The sequence below is a fragment of the Acromyrmex echinatior genome, chromosome 11 (assembly GCF_024713525.1).
Source record: "Acromyrmex echinatior isolate Ae372 chromosome 11, ASM2471352v2, whole genome shotgun sequence".
NCBI lineage: Eukaryota > Metazoa > Arthropoda > Insecta > Hymenoptera > Formicidae > Acromyrmex > Acromyrmex echinatior.
In genome coordinates, this window is record NC_141862.1 from 11588411 (window position 1) to 11610212 (window position 21802).

Here is a 21802-nt window from a genome sequence, read left to right on the forward strand (position 1 = left end):
CATGTTGCCTACAGAAATAGATAAAAGATTCAAAGTTACCGCAAATTCTATATTTCTAGTCACGTGTGTCGCGTTATTTAGTTCGCCACCTCAAATGCCAGAAGAGACAGGTGGCGCTGAAAATCTTCTCGTTCTCTAAGGGCGACAGGGCGACAGGGGCGTTTGTCGATGAATTTGGTTTGGCGTGGGGTGGCGTGGGAGGAGCAACGGAGAAGTGTGGATCGTTGTGGATCTGGATCACGGTCAGCCAAGATGGCGAACCGCCGTGGAGGCTGAAAAGACCTTACTCGTTCCAACTGTTCGTCGTACGAGGTGTTCGCGCATTCTCGTATGATTTTAGCGCGTCCGTGAAGTGGCGTAGTATGTCCTCGTACACGTTTTCGCAGAAGCTGTTCACGCCAACGCCACCGGAGCGCGGCAGCTTCCCACTGGACCATGAGGGCCATTGCAAGAACACCATGATCAGGTATATGCGCTGCCTGTCCGAAAATCGCAATCAGAACACGATGTGTCGCGACATCGCCAAGGAGTACCTCGGCTGCCGCATGGACCATAATCTGATGACGCGCGAGGATTGGTCCAAGCTCGGCTTCACCGATGAGATCAAGGGTGCCAAGGAAACGTAACGTCGATATCGTTCACGAGATAGCAGATACCCTAAGAAAGGAGGGGTCGTCATATCTTTATCGTCGTCGTTATCATTGTTGTCGTCTTGAGTCTCTTCGAGAGTGCCTGGTACACTTTGTTTAATCGGTGCTCTTGGAACTGTCGATGTAAATAAGATGCCATTACGATAATTCAGTGATTCAGTGTGTTCAAGCGATTATACGCACTGCCAGCTTGGTGTAACAAGGACTTCCTCTCAGAGTTGAGAAAAAGTAACAATAAGGACAATAGATTTAAAAAAGACCAAGAGAGAGAGAGAGAGAGAGAGAGAACTGAACGATATTAAAAACCCGTGTATCTATCTTTTATTTTCATAAGAAAGAAAATTAAAAGTTCGGTTACATCACCCGATACTCATTGGATCGGTCTTCTTGAGCTTTAACGTAAAGGCATTCTTGTAGCTTGTTATGTGGTTGGATTGTGTTGCAACCCAAGTGGCCTAAGAGAATAAATATCCTTTAAATAAATAGAGTTCCAATATTTATTACGTTGAAACCTGAGAGTCTATCAGATTCTTCGTGCAGATTGATATAGAATAGAAGGTAACGCAAAGTTAAAGAAAATGGCGAGCTCCTCCAGGAAAAGAGTATTGGTAGGTTGCACTGGTAGTGTGGCTACGATCAAGTTGCCTCAGCTAGTGGAAATGCTACGACAGAATAATCTGGAGGTGAGAGTAGTTGTGACGGAGAGAGCCAAACACTTCCTGAAGGATGCTCAGCTGCCATCCGATATCCAGGTCTTATCCGACACAGTAGAGTGGGCTGCCTGGCAAGATCGTGGTGATCCGGTGCTGCACATAGATCTGGTGAAATGGGCGGATGTATTCGTGATAGCGCCATTGGATGCTAACACTCTGGGCAAGATTGCCAGTGGCATATGCGACAATATTGTTACCTGCGTGGCACGCGCATGGGATCCTTCAAAGCCACTCCTCTTCTGCCCAGCAATGAACACCAGGATGTGGGAACACCCAGTTACAATGCCTCAAGTAAGATGGAAAGAATAGCATATTAATAATCAAGCTAAGAAAAGACAGTGTCAAGAATATTCTTTAAAATAGCTAAATAGATAAAATACATGATCTTTTTCATTAATTTTTGATGTAAAAGAAACAATAATAATCGCATATATATGTAAATTGAATTAAATTTAAGATTGAAGTATGAAATTTCTTGAAAACCAAAAATTTTGTTAAAATAATGAAAGTATTTAAAAAGTTTTAGTAAACAGATGTAGAAAACAGCAATTAACGATAAATATAATTAAATTTGTTCTGTCTTTTTATGTGTGGTTTTCTTTTTCTTTTTTAAATGAAAACAGTCATTTTATTTTTTTTTTTTTCAGGTATCGCTGCTCAAATCCTGGGGCTATAAAGAAGTGCACTGCGTATCCAAGACGTTGATGTGTGGTGACGTGGGCATGGGCGCAATGGCTGAAGTAGACACGATTGTGCGGTTCACTCTGCGAGCCTTGAATCCCTGGATGGATCAGTCGGATTTGTGTCCCTAGCAGCGGCTGAGATCGGCCTCCTCGTGTGAGCCTCGTCGACGACCTCGCGAGTATCGATGAAGCTCTGTCACGTCGAGAGCGCGATTTTTAAAGAGATTTCCAAAGACGCGCTATGGTGCGATTCGAACATACGCTTAATAAAATATACGCCAATATCGCTTATCTCTAACAAAAAATTGGGACGAGCCTAAGGCCCCAATCTGTTGGGCCGCATATGGATTATATAATCAAGAGTTTACGTTTATCAGTGAAATATCTATAATTTTTTTGTTATATTGTTCATCGAGAATTTTATTCTTTTGCTCTTGTAGGATGAACTATCACATTATCGTGAAATCATTGTTAGTTAGAACCTAAGCTACGCAAAATAGCGAAATTTGAACGCATCATGGTCGTCATATCCTTTGCTCAACCTGAAATAAATCAACCGTGAGGAACAAACGAAATAATCATATTTCATCTGTCCAGTTGGCGTAATGCGATGTATAATAATGCTGTAAAGAGAAAGAAAAAATTCTGTTGACATATCCTAAAGTTGATCCGCTGGAATGTACAATGCTTTTGTTAAATATATGAACAATATACATATAAATATATATATATATATATATATATATTAAGTGTTGGAATTAATTCGTAGCGTTTTACAAGTGATGGGAAGTACTTTCATTAATGTATTTTTTAATGCTCATGTGAAATAAATAACATTCTTTCATTAAAAACGCTACGAATTAATTCCAACACCTAATATATATATATATATATGAATGACAAATATACAAAGTGTTCCTGCTTTCTTCAGCTTGGTATTTTTCAGTAATGCGTACACTAGAAATTTTCTACATGTTGAGTTGAATGTGTTCGGTAAAATCACTTTATTTTCGTATATACACAAATAAAGCACGAACTGACAATATATAAAATACGTATAGAGCATATAATCGCCACATTACATTAATTTTCTCTTAAGATTGGAATAAACAGAGGATTGGAGTTTTCGCCTCGTAGTAAAACTTACGAGACGCATCATTTCAATGCGTTTGCATCTTCATAACAAAGATATACTCAACTAGAAGACAAAATTGTTGAGTTAATCGAAAAAACAAATATAATATCATTTATTCTGTTTGTCTTCGTTTTGATGCTGCGCGCTTTACGGACATATAGTACACTCTGCAATACGCGCGACTTATATACTATTATATAATTATATATAACGTTCATATTTATATATATATATATGTATATATATATATATGTATATATATATATATATATATATATATATATATATATATATATATATATATATATATATATACACACAGAGGTGTATGTCGGGAATACAAATACTATAAACTTCGCAGAGAAAATTTGCGATACGCGATATTAAAATTACAATCATTTTTTTTTTACAAAAATTTAATTAGCAATCACCTTCACCGTTCACTTACAATTTTTTATTAATTAAATTCTCTTAGTTACTGAAGCTTTAGTATTTATAAAATTCTGTCGAACTAAGATCCACTCAAGATTAAATGTGGAGTGAGATTTCATTATTTATTTTCACTCTTGAGACTTCTATTCGCTTAAAAATCTCATGCTGGGAAGAATTCAGCTTAAAACAAATCAGGAAGTACGCTCGCAAAGTTCGCTATGCAAAATATCTTAGATACACCGATGCTGTATATAAATCTGCGAAATTGATTCTGTTCTACTTCCTTGATATTACACTAACTACTTGATCGCGCGCGGTATATAAATATCACAGTTTACAAAACTGGTGACACTGCGTTTGCCCGTGTCCTCTTTTGCTAAATTATATGGTATCAATAATTAATACAATATTTATATAAAATGTGTTTTGTCGGAATCGACTAATTTTATCGTTTTGAGATTGTCGATTCGACAGTTCAACTAATAAGCGCGTCATTTATAGAAGGACGTGATCACGGAATTTTTTGGTCCTTGAAAGGGATATATGACTGAGGATGATCCCTATCTCGATTTATAAATCTGTAAAAAGAGTATCGAAAAACGTTGGATGGATTTTCGGCAGTGATAAATTGTCCATAAATTATCGCAAAATTGTCTGTAAAATACTCTCAAAGGAATCTCGTTTCCTTTCGCATCTTCGAGGACCCGTCGCTCATCCGTTATGCGATATAAAAAAGTTACGTCTTAAGTTAATTAGTTTGTATGTAAATGCGGTCGTGTAAAGTGCAGTATACAAAAATATGCTCCTGCGCAGCGTGATAGCGCGGTCTATTCCAGGATTGATGATATGGACCTAAGTCACATACTTTATAAGAGAAAATTAAATGTCAATACAATTTTATCATCGACGTAAAAAATATGTAAAAGATATACAGAAAAAATTTTTCCTTGTATAATATCACATATATTTTAAAATGTTATAATTCGCCATTTTTATATCTTCTTTGAAAACGTAGCTTCGTGACTTAGTTCGATATCATTCTTGGAACTTCGTTTGTACTGCTATCGCGATCTCTCCATCGGAAGGCTCAATGACGAGATCGATTCCGATAGCTGTGATCCATCCGTGCCGCAGGCATTCCTTTGAAACTCCAACCGATATATACGAACAGTTGGTCTTCCATCTCCGGTGTTTGCCGATCTGTCGACGTCCACGCTTTAAGAATCCGGTTGACTTTCTGGTATTCGTATTTCGCACGAGAAATTCCCATATATGAGGTACAAAATGCTTTGCGTTGCATATCATCAGTTGGAAGGGACATGTACGTTATATAATCTGAAAGCACAAGAAGATAGAAAAACATGACAGCTGCTGTTCTGACTTTTGAAATGCTTGATTTAAATGCATTTAAAATTTAACTGCTAGTGTTTACTCGGACCATGTGAAATTTTGTAAAACTTTATAAATGGAATGATAATTCCATTTATACACAATTATATATGTATAAATGAAGTTACAAATGATATACTCGGCTTTAAATTATTTAAAAACTTGTACTAAATTCTATATCTCATTAATTATTTTTATACTAACTGCATAACATTATAGGTATAATTTTCATTTTATAATGATTACATATTTTATGACATCTTAAATTCTAAATTAATACTAATCAACGTTGTTAGAAATATTAATCTTAAAGCTTCTTCTTTAATTATACCACTCTTTAAAAATTAATGAATACAATAGCAATAATTACCTCTATTTTTACACGTATATTATCCTCATGACGAAACTCGCTACGATCATGACAAATATCGATGTGATTTCTCCCGTAGCGACAGTGGCGGAAGCCGAGACAATGCTCGATTTCCTAGGTAGGTTAGTCTCGATGTCGTTAGTCTCCACTTCCGGTGGCGAACAACCCATCCAGACCGGCGCCGACAATTTTTGTTTTTCGTGCGCAACCCTCATTCTGAGATCGTCAAATTCCCAGAAACCCTTGCCTTTGAAGAAGTATGTCTTACCTGTCGAAAAGAAGGAAGTATTATGATAGAAAGTCGATAGACAAAGTTATACATAGAGAATTATTTATAAAATGTTAGAAGAATCAAGAATTAAAATAAAAGTTGTGTATTAAGAAACTATATATGTATAGTTGCTTATTATCTCTTATGTTGAAAATATATAGATTATTTCTATATTAAAAATGTATTATACTTGGCGTTAAAAGTAATTAAAATTTATTCATATATAAATATATACATAATAAATTGTTTGAATAAAATAAATATTTATATAACTGTATTTATAATAGTTATTTTTTTTCGTGAATGTCAGTGAAATTTACCATTTTTCCATTGAAAAACGGCATCGATGTCATTGCCAACGCCGGCGAACATGCTCATATCTCTGGGATAATCGAGTTCCACATAATTAACAGATTCGTCGAACCTGTGGAGCAGAAGATTAAATTGGAGAATTACATTTTATTTATATGGATTAAAAAGAGTAGGAGTCCAACGTGAATCGGATTACAAGTGCACAAATTTCATTTTATGTCCGAAGAGATGTGAAACGCATTTCAGTTCAGATCATTTTTTATTTAATATCAGACAAAAATCGTTGTACCGAAATTGAAGAGTTCTAGAATTATAATGAACTCTAAGCAATAATAAATGAGAGAGTATAAATTCGACTTGAGAAATCACCTCCAATACATGGAGCCACTGAAGAAGTAGGTCCTGCCATTATGGCCCCACACCATGGCGCCGTCAATCTTCTCCAAGGAAGCTGGCAACCCCAGATATGTAAGTGGTTTTGGATAACCCGGTTCCAGATTGTTGGCATTGAAGACGTAGTACTCGCGACCAATGAAGAAGACTATTTTCTTATCCGGTCGCTCATACACAGCGTCCACATGATCGATTCCTGATGGCAGATTGAATAACCTCGTGATCTCCGCCGGATATCCTTCATAGATCCCGTGATCGCCTATTCGCCATAGATACTGCAATGCGGATTCAAGCAAAGAGAATTTCTTAGTATACAGTTTCCAACTTTATTAATTATTTATCTTCCTCAGAAATTATAAGAAAATTTATTACACGTTTAATTTAAATTGTAAAATACAAGATATATAAATGTACATGTATGTAATAATTAATTACTTTAAACGTAAGATTTTAAATATTGACAATGTAAATACACAAATGTATCATGAATTATTTTATTTTATGCTCGGAAATTAAAAAGATAAGATATAAAAGTGCTAAGCGCACTTTCTTTTGCCCTTAGAAAGTAGATATCGAAATTCTTTTCCTTGCGATAAAGAGAAATAATATAGCGCCTAAAAGGCTCATTATCATATCGTTCTGAGATACAGCAAATTTTTTCATAATTTTTTATTATTCTTTTTTTGAAATTTGATTGCTTACTCGTCCTTTGAAGACGAAAACCTCTCTGCGGATGATGCTGATGGCGTCGTAGCTTGTGTCGCACTTGTCGGGCACGTCTTCTCGCTGTGGTGGAGTCCATCGATGTCTAAACCTTGGCGTGGGCCTCATCGTTGTCGTTGTCGTCGTCGTCGTCGACCATGTCGTATGATGTCGATGGGGTTTGTGCGGCCGATAGTCGGGTTTCTGTGGGTAACGACCCGGTTGTCGAGGCCTGCCGTCGTCCGGATAGTGATTGGGCCTGGTGGGTCTCGTCCTCCAAGGCCTATATGTCGTTGTCGTCGTCGTTGTAGTTGTAGGGGGTGGCGGTGGTGGTTGCTCTGGTGGCAGTGGTCCACCTGGTATATTGCCCCACAGTTTGCCTTCAGGAGCTCCTGAAAAAAAATTTTGTTCGTTCATTTCGTGTCTGTTTCTCTTTCGTTCGTTTAATTTGTAAATCTGTCAAAATTAAAATTCGTAAGCGTGCAACATTAATCTGTTTGAAATAATTGGTAATTAAAAATATAATTAATTTATTCAGCAGAATTTATTGGAATATTTTTTTCGTTAACGATAGCACATCGGGACACGTAGAATGAAAATTGACTGAAGAAGATTGTAAATTACTAATTAATTTATTAAAAATCTTAAGCATAATACATTATTGTACTATATAAAAAGTATAATATATATTTTTAAAAATTGAGGAATGCAGCTATAACGTAAAAATCTCGTTAATTATTTTAATTTTACGTTCATATTTTATAATAAATAATACAAATAACTCTCAAGTATACATTCAGTAGTAAGTATAATAATCTTGTAATATTCTGTTGCAAAATTATAACGCAACATATATCTATAAGAGTTAATATAACGCAATGCTGCATAAATTTGTTGTAAGCACGAAATTAATGCGGAGGAGTCTCCGTTTTTTTCAAGAGAATTTTCCGAGATGGTACGGTCTGTAAATGCAATACAACCAGCGTTACTTATCAACACGAATACATCGTATTCGAGCTCGATTCATTTGGAAAAGATGAGCACGCGAATACTCTAATGCAAAAGCATGCAAAAAGAGCTGATTCCGTTCTTCGCTCTTTAATCGGCGCGCGATGAATTCATCTCGTCGCCTTTCAGGTCGATCGATTCTTATCTCATGAAAAGAAATTCCAGATCGATATTATATATTATCGATATTATATATAGACAATTTGTAGCGAATTGTGTCTGTAAAAAGCGCAGCCATTAAAAAAAAAAAATAAAATAAACTCATCGTCGGACATTATACTTGCATAATTACAGCAATATTATGCGGAGAAATGCTTTAATCAGCAGACGCATCTTTTTTTTCGTTCATTACTACTGAAAAGAACGTTATTAAAAGAATATAAAAATTTATATAATACAAATAATATATAAATTTTTTTATATTCTTTTATTACTACTATTATTAATACTACTATTATATATAATATTATTATATTATATAACACAAATACATGTAAAATCTTGAAATATCAAATCTCGCAAAATTTATTTTTTAGAACGCACAGTATCTGGCAATTGTTAAAAGAAAAAAGAAGCAGTGCAAAATATCGTATACATTAAAGCAATCGAGGTAGAATAATTTACTTTAAGCACCAATTTCTCTCATTGCGATTGACCTAAAGTATCATTAATTGCCGCGAGTTTAGTTTGCCTATTTTTGTAATTGAAACTATTTGTCAACTTTAGGCGGGTGCATTTTTCCTTTCCCAATGAATGTCCGCGCACTTCCGATGAGCATTGCAAGCCGATTAAATAGAACGTTTGTAATTCATCGACGGGCTATTGATTCTCTCACTGATATATACGAACATTATTTTATTTTGTATGATTGATCATGGAGAGGAGGCATGGCGGAGAGGAGAGGGTTATTAAAATACTTTTTCACGCACACAGGTTAATTTTGTGCCACAGAATTGCCAATCTACTCCCAAAAACCTGAATTTCCCGATATTATATATACAAACATGATTATATAACAACCGTATCAATATTTTTATTGCTTTCATAATTTTCTTTTTCGCTTCTTATTAATGAACAAGATGACATCAATTCGGTTAACCATGGCGGGTTTAAATAGCGATTCGGACTGCCATAATAATTCACTGCATCCCAATTAATGTTTGATTTCACGATTGACATATATTCGATTTCACGACAGACAAACACGATGGGAAAATCATACAATGTGACTGATTAGCGATTAAAGTCCGCATATAATCAACTGTTGAAATTAAAGCTATGCACTAATACAATACTTTAATTTCATATTAAAAGAAATAGTTTTAAAAAAGAGGAAAAAAGAGTCGATTAATCTCCCGTGCATGGATTCGATTATATCTTTGATATTTGAAGTAAAATATTGTGGATAATAATGTTAGATTAATCAGTGATGTGCAATGTCATATATCCAAGGCTGGCATGTATTTTTGAAATACTTTAATTTGAAAAACAGTATTTGCAAGGCAAATTGTATTTTGTATTATGCATTTTAACGGAACACATGCAAATTTTTTGTACCTATTTTGTATATCATGAGAGCACATAAAAATATTTTGTATTTTATATTTCATTATATTAATACCGAAAGATTGAAAGTATTTTATATTTTGTATTTCAAATACGAAGATTGACACTCAATGTTATTATTATTTGAATTACAAAGTATAAAAAACTTAAAATTTTATTTTAATTACAAAGTAATACTTTCATGTGCTCCGCTGAAATACAAAATATAAAATGCGCTTGTATTGCAAAAACTGTTTCAAATAAAAATATTTTAAATACATTCTCAACTCTACATATTTAACACTGTCAAGTATATTTAAAGAAAATGAAAGATACGAGACGAGATACATTTATACGTAGACACGTGATTTACGTTCACGTTACATTGGAGGAAAAAAACATCACCGATAGAGATACATATTTCGCGATATCAAATTGCCATCGTGGAGCAATAAACTTCTTGATGACAAATGCATACAGTTGAAATTCGGTTTTTATTGTGATCACGTGTGCGCGACGCGTTTTATATTTCTTCGTATATTTCTTCCTTTCCTTTTTGATATGTTATATTAACGCGAGCAAATCGCTCGTTAATTTCGCTTGGCCGCGACCAGCCAATATCAGATTGACAGAATTGGCGAAATTACGAGTGAGTTCGCGAACCACATCTTCTATGTAATATGAATGCAAGCGCACAGCAATGGATTCACTTCATTTCCTCCCCCCTCCTCCCCCTCGTGTACAGCATTACATGTATACCAATGGGTACAAAATTTACGTTATCGATCGTTCATGTGAAATGACATTAAATGTAACTCATATCAGAGAACACCGATTGGATGGATAGATGAAGCAATAAACGCGTTTTACGCCGTAAATACATCGTAAATGTAAGTGAAATAAATGAAATGGCAAACGACAGAAAAATTAAATATCACTTTGCGCGACCTATAATTTACGCGAAAGAATTGAATTTTAAGTACGATTGTAATTTTATAAAGATGTATTTTTAAATACACAGAAAAATTTTACGTATGTGAAAAGAAAATATGTTAAGAGAAAATAATGTACATAAAATTATAAAATTTTATCTCATGTAGGTCGTCCCAAAGTACTCTTTTTATATATTAATATAAAAACTTAATATTTATATATTCTGTGTAAAATAATAATTTATATTAAAGAAAAACTAGAAGATATTATAACCTAAAAATATTATTGTATAAAAAGATTTCATCGCGCGCGCGTATACCTTTATATTTATCATTTAAAAGAATTTAATAAAACCGTAATACATGCAACGAAAAATCAGTAATAATGAAATTATCATAAAAAGACAAAACGATATAATAATTTCGAAACGTTTCTCAAATATTTAAGAACATAAAAAGGATTTTTAAAATACTCAAATGTAGGAGAAATTCAAATTCCCACAAGTCTTTTTATGCAAATTCTTTTCACATATATTTGTTGGGAAGAGAGGATGCGAGTGTTTTATATCCAGAAGAATGTAATTTTAAAAGTTGAATTTCAACCCTTTTTGTTAACAATTGACATGTTCTGTGTGCTATTTGCATGGAAATTTGTACGGGAAATTTGACCGGGGCTTATCGAATAGTACGAGAATGCGATAGCTCGCATGATGTAGCTGCACGATTCTGCAGTCAAATGATAATTAATATTCGCCAGTGACCTACCAATTAGCGTAATCTAGACTGTGCAAGATAGAGAGAGAGAGAGAGAAAGAGAGACATATAGAAGGAGGAAACCACCAGTTTCTGAACATCGAATCTAATCTCGACTCTCGATGCAATTACAATGACGCACTCGATAATTGCCGCTGCCTTCGTACTCTCCAATATTCTAACTTATTTTCTCTCTCTCTCTCTCTCTCTCTCTCTCTCACTCTCTCTCTCTCCTTTATCAGCCGCAAGCAATCTTTTCGTCACGCCGAGTAATTTCCGATTATAATAAAGAAGTTAGCCACCTTCTCCTCCCTTCGTCGTCGCCATTTACCTCAAACTTTATTACGTTAATTTGAGTAAAGATAAAGCTATTTTCGTGAAGTTAGGAAAACGATATTCAACCCGTAGATATTAAATTTTTTAATTTTTAAACATTTTCGGACGTGAGATATTCACAATTTCAAATTTAATTTTACGTAAAACGGAATTCTTGTTTAATAATTTAATTTAAGCAAAGTTATGGAGGGGACATATGTGTTACTTGTAATTTTTAATTTAGTTTTTATCCCATGAGCACAGCACCTGATATTTATAATTTTATTCTCGAGGGAAGGAAGAGAGAATCGCGGGTTTTATTTCCACAGTATTACGAAGCACCTTATTCTCTAAAAGCTACATTCGAACGAATCTGAACGGACGTGCGTTAACGCAGCAGATGAAAATTTATGATTTCTCGAAATCAAATATGACCTAGACGACGAATCTATAAACTTGGCGTCAGTTAGAAAATAAACGGACGGGAAACAGTAATGATAACGATTATGTTGCGAACGTACACGATATAAACGAATATGATGCGGCGATGTCGTTTAAGAACGTATCTTTATCAAGCCTCGACGTAATTTTCTTCCAGCTTTATACTGGAAGGAATGTTTTCGCCCAGCTTGAAAGTAATGTCAAAATTTATTGCCACGAGTGCGCACGAAGTATATTGCGCGTGTAATAAAAATAAAGGAAAACAACGTCTCTCTTTATGGCATCATAAGCTCGCTACGAGCTAACTAATGTAAGAATAAATACTACTTTAGTACTTCTATTCAATGCGGCTCAAAACGCTTTCGGACAAATGTTTTCCGTTTTTTCTCAGGTGTGAATAAATTATTACTGAATCTACAATTACTATCGTCAATATCGCGCGTTTCTAAATCATAGCTGAACTTGTATACCATTACCCGTAATTTTAAAGTACTTTAACGATATTTGAGAGAGAGAGAGAGAGAGAGAGAAGTAAATTCGAGATTACGGTATTTAGAGCTGCCGCACAGAAAATTCCGTAACAGTGACCGTAAGACGTAAACTTAAACCGATGAGCTAATCAGGAAACTGCTTTAGATTACATAATCTAATGGAGATGGAAATAACAGTAAACTTATCCATAATCTCGCAATAAGGTGAACTTCAACCTTTTCCTGATTGGCTCATCGGCTTAAGTTTACGTCTTACGGTCACTGTTACGGAATTTTGTGTGCGGCAGCCTTTATAATCGGTTCTTAAATTTAAGACTGTCTTAAGTACAGAATTAAGATTATAAATCAATCGCAGATCCGTATAAGTATCTTAAGACATTATTTAAGACGATCTTAAAATAGGAACTAAATATGTTAACCTAGAAATGTAATGAATAAAACCGGAAGTAATTGGTATGAATAAAGACAAGCATTTTATACTCAGAATACACGAATATTAGATGCTGTTTCCATTGATACAAACATTCCGGAAACTTTCCCAAGAGAAATTTATGTATAACAAACTAATTAAAAACACGGTTAAATAATCCGATAAACTCGTTGAAAATTAATGAAATAAAAATAGTTAAAAAAAGGGGGAAGAACACACAAGAGGAATAAAACGGATTTTATTAAATCGAACGATTTGATATGTTAATAAAGCAATACAGAATGAAGACATTTCATACGTACGTCACGTAATTTAATATTGATGGTAGGTCGAAAGATTGAAAGGAATTCGCCGAAGAGAGCGAATCTTTTTTTTCTCACGTGAATTGAAAAGTTGGAGAGAGCTTTGCGTGTAACGTGCTTCAGCCGAACACGCGAGCTTATGCGCGAACGTAAAGGAGAAAAATGTATTTTGATCCGTTCTTCATTATCCTTGACAAAGGCACTTTCGTACGTTCCACGGAAAGTGGTGTTACCGCATTGATTCACTGGGCCCTTCGTTTATTTTTTCCTAGAATTTCTCGCGGGAAATACAGGATGGATTGGAAAAAATCTGCGGATTGCAGTTCGATGGTTTAAGGACTTACGAGATTAAATTTTGAAATTTAATCCGCCGCTGATCAAAACGATTATATCGCAACTAATAGAGTACAATTCGATTCTTTCCAATGTTTTTGTGTTTATGAAAGCGAAGCAAGAAAAATGCGAAATTGAAAAAAAAAAACTATGCTAAAAGGAAGAACTTTTTGAAAGAGATGTTTCATGTAGATATGTTAGAATCAGTTAATAAATTATTAATGATAGTAATCTTATTATATTTAAACATATTTATACATATAAACGTAGTTTTATTATATTAAAAAAAATAATTATTTTTAATGATACAATAATTATAATCTCATAATTATGATTTCTTAGAGTTTTATGTGATTTATTGAATGCACGGTTATTTTAAATTTTTATAGATTTTTATAATTATTCTTAAATAATTTCAGCTGTAATTATTTTAATTTTACAACTCATTACGCTTTACTTTAATATCATTTTTCAAATTCCTATCTATAATATATTATATATTAATTTATTTCATTAAGTTTTACACATTATAAAACTTTTCATTTAAATTTACAAAAATGGCAACTTCTAAGATTCCTAATTGTTATAATCCAATAGATGCACAATCAATGGAATTGTTGTTGAACACTGTTTGTTTCAAAGAAGAAGAGGATTTCAAAGAGCAGAGAGAAAATGAAGATGAAAGCCTCGGGCCAATCAAATTGATAGATCATCAAGCCTTTTCGCAGACAGACAATCATAAATAGAGCAATCGAGAAGAAAAGGGAAAGAAAGAACGAAAGAGAGAAAGAGAGAAATGTTGTGGTTTGTTATGAGAAAACTGTTATAGCTCGGGTTTGATTTATGATATTTTGATGAAGTGGTAAAAATATCTGTCCTCACGATTTCGTCGATATTTCCTTCGTAAATCAATTTCGCGAAATTGTGGTTCGATTCTTTGGGGATATACGATTGCGAATACGATGTAAATTTTTCGTGAAAATATTCTCAGTAAAAGAAATTTTTCCTCAAAAATATTTACCGTTCGACTACGCCATATATTGAGTTTTTATCGAACGCCGTATATTACTACATGATAATTCATTTATCGTTCAATTTCGCTTCTGTAACCGTAGTGGTTCAAAATTCGGGCACTTTTTTATTTTTGTTAACGACGGGAGTTTGTTTGTTAACAATTCTCCATATAGCGATGTTATCCTATATTGATATTTCGCCTTGTCTATCTCGCATCATGTTTCCAATTTCATTTTGTAAAATCTTTTATTTATACATGTTCTAATCGCAGAAGTGTGGCAAATAAATTTTGTAACCATTTAACGATTATTCTCTACATCGAATTCATAAAAAATGTGACTTGAATTTATTCACAATTTTTATGAATAAAATTCTTTTTTTTTGCATATGTCTGTTCTGAACTTGACAATACGGAATTACCTTTGGTAACCAAAGTTTGATTTAAGACTAAAGTACCCAAACTTATTTGGTATCAAAACAATCCCATAATAGGCTTAACAAACAGATCCAATTTATGGCGGACAAAGGAGATATATTACATCGAGAAAACAGCTGCGAGGAGCATATCAACTAGCAGGAAAGAGACGTAAATTCTCGCGCAGGAGTGTCTAGAGGCAGCCGAGAGTTAAACACCTAAGGGAGCTTGTGAACTTAAGTCCCTCTTGTATAAACAAGCTAGACCTTGCTAACACGGTTATGTAAGTACTTTTATTTGCATATCTAATTTTTATGCTCTTACACATCATTTTAACAAGTCATTTAAATCCAAAAGAAAATTTTTAACGAGTAATACAATCTGTAGAATTAGTATACTATGTTATTATACTATGAGATTCTAAACTGTAAAAAAAAAACTTTAAACCTTCCTCCATTAATCATCGTAAGGTGAAAATTCAGTTATATCTTATACACTTCTCAAACAAACGCTTTAGAACTTACGTATAGTTTTTCATAGCTGTAGTTAAGAGTTAATATACCTTAAACTTATATTTAATATTTGTACTTCAAACAGGACGCTTTAGAACTTAGATGTAGTTTTCATAGCTATAATTAAAAGTTAATATGCTTCAAAAAGTTAATATGCTTAAATTAAATATCATAAACAATAAAACAGATATGTATGATAATTTATATGATTGGAAAGTATCTCGCAATTTAATTTTCATTTCTTCATTGAAAAACTGCATCGTTAAAATTTATAGCATCTTTGCCTCCATTTTTGCTTATTTTCGAATTTAATTGAAATATGAAAAAAAAAGATTTAATTTTCCGGCCAGCCACTTTTTAAAAAAAATGTTAGTACAAAATGGAGAAAAAAAACAATCGAAATGGGAAAAAAATCGGCCAGCAATAATTATAAATCAGTAATTATAATTTGTGGCAAAGTAATGAGATAAAACATTAAACACTTGAGAAAAACGAAAGACGCGTGACTTCACATTTTCTCTGAGTCCATCGACGTGATGTTATACCATCGACACATTCGTCCATAAACCACCGGACCGAGAACTATCGCAATTCCGTCCGTCAACCCTCGTACCAATAACCTTTGCCCTCGTGCCCGGAATAAAATAAACCATGCCTATGGTTGGAAACCGTTCGCCGGTTTGGATCTCCACATTGCGAACTTCAGGCGTATTTCGCATCCAGATCGAATGTTTCCTTCGACTTTGTAGACTATAAAATACGGCAACACATCCTTTCATCCCTTTCATCCCTTTTCCTCGGTCCAATACGCGATTCAATCTCGCTCCAAAATTCAAAGTTAATTTTATTCCAATTCGCGAATGTGAACGAAGTCCGTTTTTTTTTATTCTTTAAATTCAAAGCGTTTCGAGTCAAAAGCTGAAGTTGTAAACTTAAATTTTAGATTTAAATTTAAATCACAATTTTACAAGATCAAGAATTCAAGTAAATTTATATAAATCTTTAATATATTAATAAAAAAATATAAACAAATTGCAAGGAGAATGCTAAATAAATTAAATCTAAATAATTTCTGAAGAAAAAAAATCCGCCAAATATTTTCCTTTAAAAAAAAAGACAAGGATTCAATAATTGCAGGTGAACTTTCTCTCGTTTGTTTTTATAGTGTAATAAACTTCTAGTTGAATTGTTGTTGTTGTTGTTCCAGCAGCTGGAGTAGGAAAAATTATCTCGTGTTCAACAACAATTGCTCGAGTTTTTCGCTTTCGGGTGCCTATACTATCAGTGCAGCGCTGGCCTGTACGTGGATATCGTCAAAGTTTGTAACTTTCCGACTAACTTCTTTCCGCCTACCTTGCAACTCTACTTTTTCATCCTTTTTTTTTTCATTCCCTGGGATTCGAGAGGGCGAGATTAAGGAGTCCATCGGGGAAAGTCACGAGAGTTCGTAACGAACATAGATTACCACATTCGACCGTATCGAGATAAAGAAACGCAATGAGTGAAAAAGAGGTGCTTGAAGCTAGTTACAAGATATATCAATAAGTATAATTGTCCGATCGAAAAGTAACATCTTGTGTTTACTAACGTTACGTTATTTACAACCTTTTGTTACCATTTGCACTTATGAAATTAAACTACAAGCGATGTAGTTTAACAACAGAAAACAACTCTTTCTCTCTTTCTCTTCCTTCTATTATTATATTTAGTCTATTATTATATCTATTATATATTTTCTTTATTTTTTTCTCTCTAATATTAGAAAGAAATAGTATATTGATGTAATTAAATCGTAATCATTCATCGTTTTCAAATTCTTTATTATTTCCGAACAGAAATTTACAGACTAAATACCATCGTATTAATTAAATAGTAAATCTAACAGTTCCTATTTTGCACAAGACAAATAACATGTATCTTTCGCGTTAATTTTTAATTTTTTATGAAACGTTACTCTTTCATAAATTAAATTAATTTGAATTTTAAATTCCTCACCACGTCATAAATCTAAATTATATTTTTGATTTTATAAGGATTTAATTGAGAGAGCAAGGCATCCTCCTATTACCGCCGCATAATTAAAATGCTTTTTCAAGAAGTTAAAATTACAATATGTTTTCACGCTGAGAATAAAAATCTTTGAACGAATGTAACGAAGATGCGAGGCAAAAAATTTCAGAGGAGAGCCACTCATCAAATGGGTTAACGAGGTGTTTTCGTTGAAACCGTGACGTAGGGGAGGCAAATAATTGAAGGATCCAAATGATACTTTGATGACTACATCCCTCTCACGAGTTTTCTCATGAAAATTGTTTTTTTCATTAGAAATGTGCTTCTTCAGCACGCATCCCCGCGGAAACGTATTTGTCTTCCCTCCCCCTGCAGACAGTGGGGTGCTATAACGAGGGTAATAAAGCGCGCGCGAGAAACAGAAAGAGAGAGAAAGAGAAAGAGAAAAGAAGAGAAGTGAAACAAAATGGGGTTTATTGCGCATTCTGGAAACAGTTCCGTTCCTCCTTCCAGGAGAACATAAAAACAGGAATACAGAAAGTAATAATGAGAAAAAAATAGAGGAACGTAGAATACGAGGTCGCTCGATGTCCAGTTGTCATTAAAGAACAAGATATTTGATTTTTTTAAAATAACAGTTAAAAGTAAAAATATATATATTTGACGAAAATAAGTTAAATTGTAAATTAAAATTCGTTTAAAAGCTCTAAATTGTATTTTTAAATGCTATAAATTTTATTTAGAAGCAAATTTTCATTTTGTCATAAAAAGTGTTAAAAATGGCCAGAAACGTTATTTTTGATTCATTTCACTTCAATCTTTATTTAAAATCGTAATGCTATGCAAATTCTATCAATAACATCGTGTTCAGCGCAAAAAAAACACACTTCTAGAATATTTATGACACTAGAGAAAATTAGTTGCTGAACAGTGTCATTTACAGAGGCACGCTTTATTAATTTACGATAATATTATGTATGTATAATTGAGTGTAACTGTGAGCAAATAAATCCAGTGCTGAAATCGCAGTGCTGAAGAAAGAGAAAATGAGTAATTTTCTCTCATATAACAACTTTTTTTTCCTTCTCCGCACAATTTCTTGCAAAAATTGCAAAGATACGCACGATTTCATTATTACAACAGTCGATGAAGCGGATGTTGTGAGTCGTGACCGGTACACAAGAATAAAATTACAATCTAGGTATTTGCATAGATTCAGATTGTGAACACATTTTTCTTCATGCACGAGAAAAGGAAGGCAGATGAAAAGAAAAGCGGATGTGCTTTTCGGAGAAACAAGCGGATCGCGTTTTCACGTAATCCGACGGTAAAGAATGAAGCTCGGGGGTAATGGGGAGAGATTCGCCTTCATCCCTCAAAGGGGTGGTGGAACGAAACGGCCGACGTGACGGAAACATCCGCTCGCTGGTTCGGAGAAAGAAAAACGAAAAACGGAGCAAAGCCGACGATGCCGCAATGAAAAGCGAAGGGAAGAATTCGGGTGCGAATCTCATTGCGCGATGGGAATGTAAGCTGAAAGTGTAGACTGAAGAAGTAGATTCCGTGGAAATGTATCTATCTGTGAGATTTTATTCGAAGAAGTAATTTCTTAGACAAATGTTATAACAAATGTGTAGATAAATTTATACAATTATACATTAAATTCCATAGATATAATTCATATAATTATTAAATTTTAGATAATAGGCAAAGAGCCTTGTACATAAAATTTTAAAAATATACTTTTATTAGAACAGGAATAGTTAATTTTTTTATGTAATATGTCATTATATGGAGGTTCGAAATCTTTGTGATATCACTATGTTACAAAATGTCTTCACGTATTAGTGGCACGCATGTCACGAATTGGCCACTCTTGATTCTAGATCTTCTTTATTATTTATACAGAATTTTTCTACATTTTTCATTCTATATTATTCTAAAAATATAATTGTGATAATATAAATAATATTTTAATTTTCTTTTGCCTTTAGATATTAGTTTCAGAAAAAAATTGATACAGATAATTATTTTGATTAAATTATTTTTCTAAAGCAAGATTCTCTTACTTTTATAATATTTAAACAAATCTTGTATTAAATTATTTTGATATTCTTTGTTATCAAATATTTTTTACATGCCGAAAAAGTACTTTAGCTTATCACTGATCGCGTAAACACGACGAGTTGTAACTTTATTTACTATCGTCGCGGCGCCGAGGTGGCCATATCATAAAATGTAAAGAGCAAAGTAACGTCAGCATCACCGCAGAAAACACAGCGATTTTAATAACACAGTATTTTGATTTCTCTCAATTTTATAAGAGCATTCTATGTATATCGGCTACAATTCAACTTGTCTGCCAAAGATTCCAAGTCTATTGAATGCGTTAAAATGTCAGCTTTTTTACGCTGCCTGTATCAGCTGCCTGTATTATTCGATACAGAAAAAGATATGCGAAAGATATCTCAAATTCTATGTCATTTATCGTTAAGAATTTCTTTGCGACCATCCCATTTCCTCTCGAGATGTTACAGAGCTTTCAAAATAAATCAACTGCATCTCGCGAATGAAGTCGATTCTAGATCTGTAAAATGCGCTAAATTCTTCGGAATTTAAACGCAAGTCACTGCGATTCATTGCGATTTCATCTGATCAGAAATATTAGCGAGCTAACGAATACGCTACCGCCGCGGTGAGGCACTACCGTCGCACGAAGCGACAGCAAGAATTTCGTTCAGGCAAGCGAGTCAGCTGTGCGTACGCTCTACCACGTGCGTAGTAAGCGCGACCTATCTCACTCCCTCCCTCCCTCCCACTTCCGCGCGCGTCGCCTCATTCATAAATCGAACATGAGCGCGTAAAGCCTATTCTACAATTGGATAGGCGGAATAAAGACCTAATTACAAATTCTTAATTTTAATAAAAATTTAATTTAATTTAATAAAAAATAACTTGCTACTTTTTTATTATACACAAATACAGTATCAACTGAATTTATGTAATGTCTTTAAGAAGTCACATGTTGCAATATTTCTTTATTACGATCAATATTATATAAAAAAGCTAATCTCCGGAAAAAGGGTCTAAGTAGAATTGTACTTTTATTCCGCCCATTCCCTTAATTGCGTAAGTAATTGTAAGTAGTTGTAGTTATAAGAAATGATCAATCACGATTGAATATTCTTCTCGTATTTGGCTGTTATTGATGAATTTTTACAACTATGATCACTTACAGTTGCGTTTATAAAACGCAATTGTAGAATCGGTTTAATTTTGCGAATAGTATAAATCTTTTATATAATATAATGCTGTATATAGACTTTTATATAATGCTACATAAAGCGAAAAGCATAAGGCATAAGTAAATCAACAGTTCAAACCGTGTGAAGATAGCTCTCAACTTTTGAAAAAATTAACTTTCTCACATGAGTTCAGAGTCTTTTATTTCATACTCTGATTGATTGATTCTCTAATGAGCTTTCTACAATAAACCAACTACTTTCTACCTAAGCTATAAATCCTAAGTCATAAGAAATTGACCAATCATTAGGTTTGTTTTTTTATTCCTGTATTATATTGCAGAACTTTCTTTCTCGCTTTCACTGAATATCAAACATATACCTTTCTTACTTTGAATTCTAAAAGTATATATTAGTTCAGCCACAGAAAATGGACTAATAGTTATGTGAAACTAGTCAATGGTTGATCAATTTCTTGGTTTATAAAAAGTCCATTATGTTTTATGCAGCGTTATATCCAAAAATTCACGCTACGGCCTCACAATTTTAGGAAAAATTGACATAATGACATGTGACGAGGTGAATTAATAATTGTCAAAATTTTGGTTGTAATATCATATCAAAATTTTAAGCTTCTTCAGTTAGCGTTTTTTAAAAATTAATTTTTAATGTGTGATCATCCTCAAATAAAGTAACTTAATTCAGAGTCTTAACTGAAGTATGGAGAAAAACTGAGCATGTCAGAAGTTATCGTAGTGCACAAGGCAGAACCTTTCTTCTCCTCTCGCGGAAATTTCAAGTTGCAAAGTTCGTCTGTAATTTACACTTTGTTTTTGTTTGAGAGAGAACCAAGAATGGAAAACACTTTTCGTTTATAATTTTAGAAGGTAAACTCTTTGCGCGCAACGCAAAATGTTGTTGCTGTTGTTAGTTATCACACCCAGAGGAAAGCTTCGATTTAAAGAAATGTTTCTTTGCTATACGATTAAAGAACAAATTTCTTTGATTT

The 21802-nt window shown here is 33.6% G+C and overlaps 3 protein-coding genes across 4 annotated transcripts in view; 2 read left to right on the plus strand and 1 right to left on the minus strand.

The window, feature by feature from the left end:
* Positions 1 to 102: 102 nt before the first annotated feature.
* On the plus strand, positions 103 to 913 carry LOC105144305 (cytochrome c oxidase assembly protein COX19). The gene has a single exon (XM_011053138.2). The coding sequence runs from the start codon at positions 363 to 365 to the stop codon at positions 624 to 626; it is 264 nt and encodes an 87-aa protein (XP_011051440.1). The 5' UTR covers positions 103 to 362; the 3' UTR covers positions 627 to 913.
* A 311-nt stretch (positions 914 to 1224) lies between these two features.
* Positions 1225 to 2767, plus strand: Ppcdc (phosphopantothenoylcysteine decarboxylase). Its single transcript, XM_011053140.2, has 2 exons — positions 1225 to 1654; positions 2011 to 2767. The coding sequence occupies exons 1-2, from the start codon at positions 1229 to 1231 to the stop codon at positions 2173 to 2175; spliced, it is 591 nt and encodes a 196-aa protein (XP_011051442.1). The 5' UTR covers positions 1225 to 1228; the 3' UTR covers positions 2176 to 2767.
* Positions 2768 to 3035: 268 nt separating this feature from the next.
* Mmp2 (Matrix metalloproteinase 2) overlaps positions 3036 to 21802 on the minus strand; it is a 185824-nt gene continuing 167057 nt past the window's right edge. For both annotated transcript variants that reach the window (XM_087411496.1, XM_087411495.1), the window contains exons 8-12: positions 7051 to 7442; positions 6325 to 6623; positions 5964 to 6067; positions 5373 to 5640; positions 3036 to 4948 (exon numbers count right to left, since the gene is read on the minus strand). In XM_087411496.1, the coding sequence (XP_087267622.1) occupies positions 5381 to 5640; positions 5964 to 6067; positions 6325 to 6623; positions 7051 to 7442 (1055 nt within the window). In that variant the 3' untranslated portion in view covers positions 3036 to 4948; positions 5373 to 5380. The remainder of the gene's footprint in view (positions 4949 to 5372; positions 5641 to 5963; positions 6068 to 6324; positions 6624 to 7050; positions 7443 to 21802) is intronic.

Coding starts and splice junctions, on each gene's coding strand:
- Ppcdc (XM_011053140.2), top strand. CDS start 1,229: ATGGCGAGCTCCTCCAGGAAAAGAGTATTGGTAGGTTGCACTGGTAGT. Junction 1,655..2,010: donor ACCCAGTTACAATGCCTCAA/GTAAGATGGAAA, acceptor TTTTTTTTTCAG/GTATCGCTGCTCAAATCCTG.
- LOC105144305 (XM_011053138.2), top strand. CDS start 363: ATGTCCTCGTACACGTTTTCGCAGAAGCTGTTCACGCCAACGCCACCG.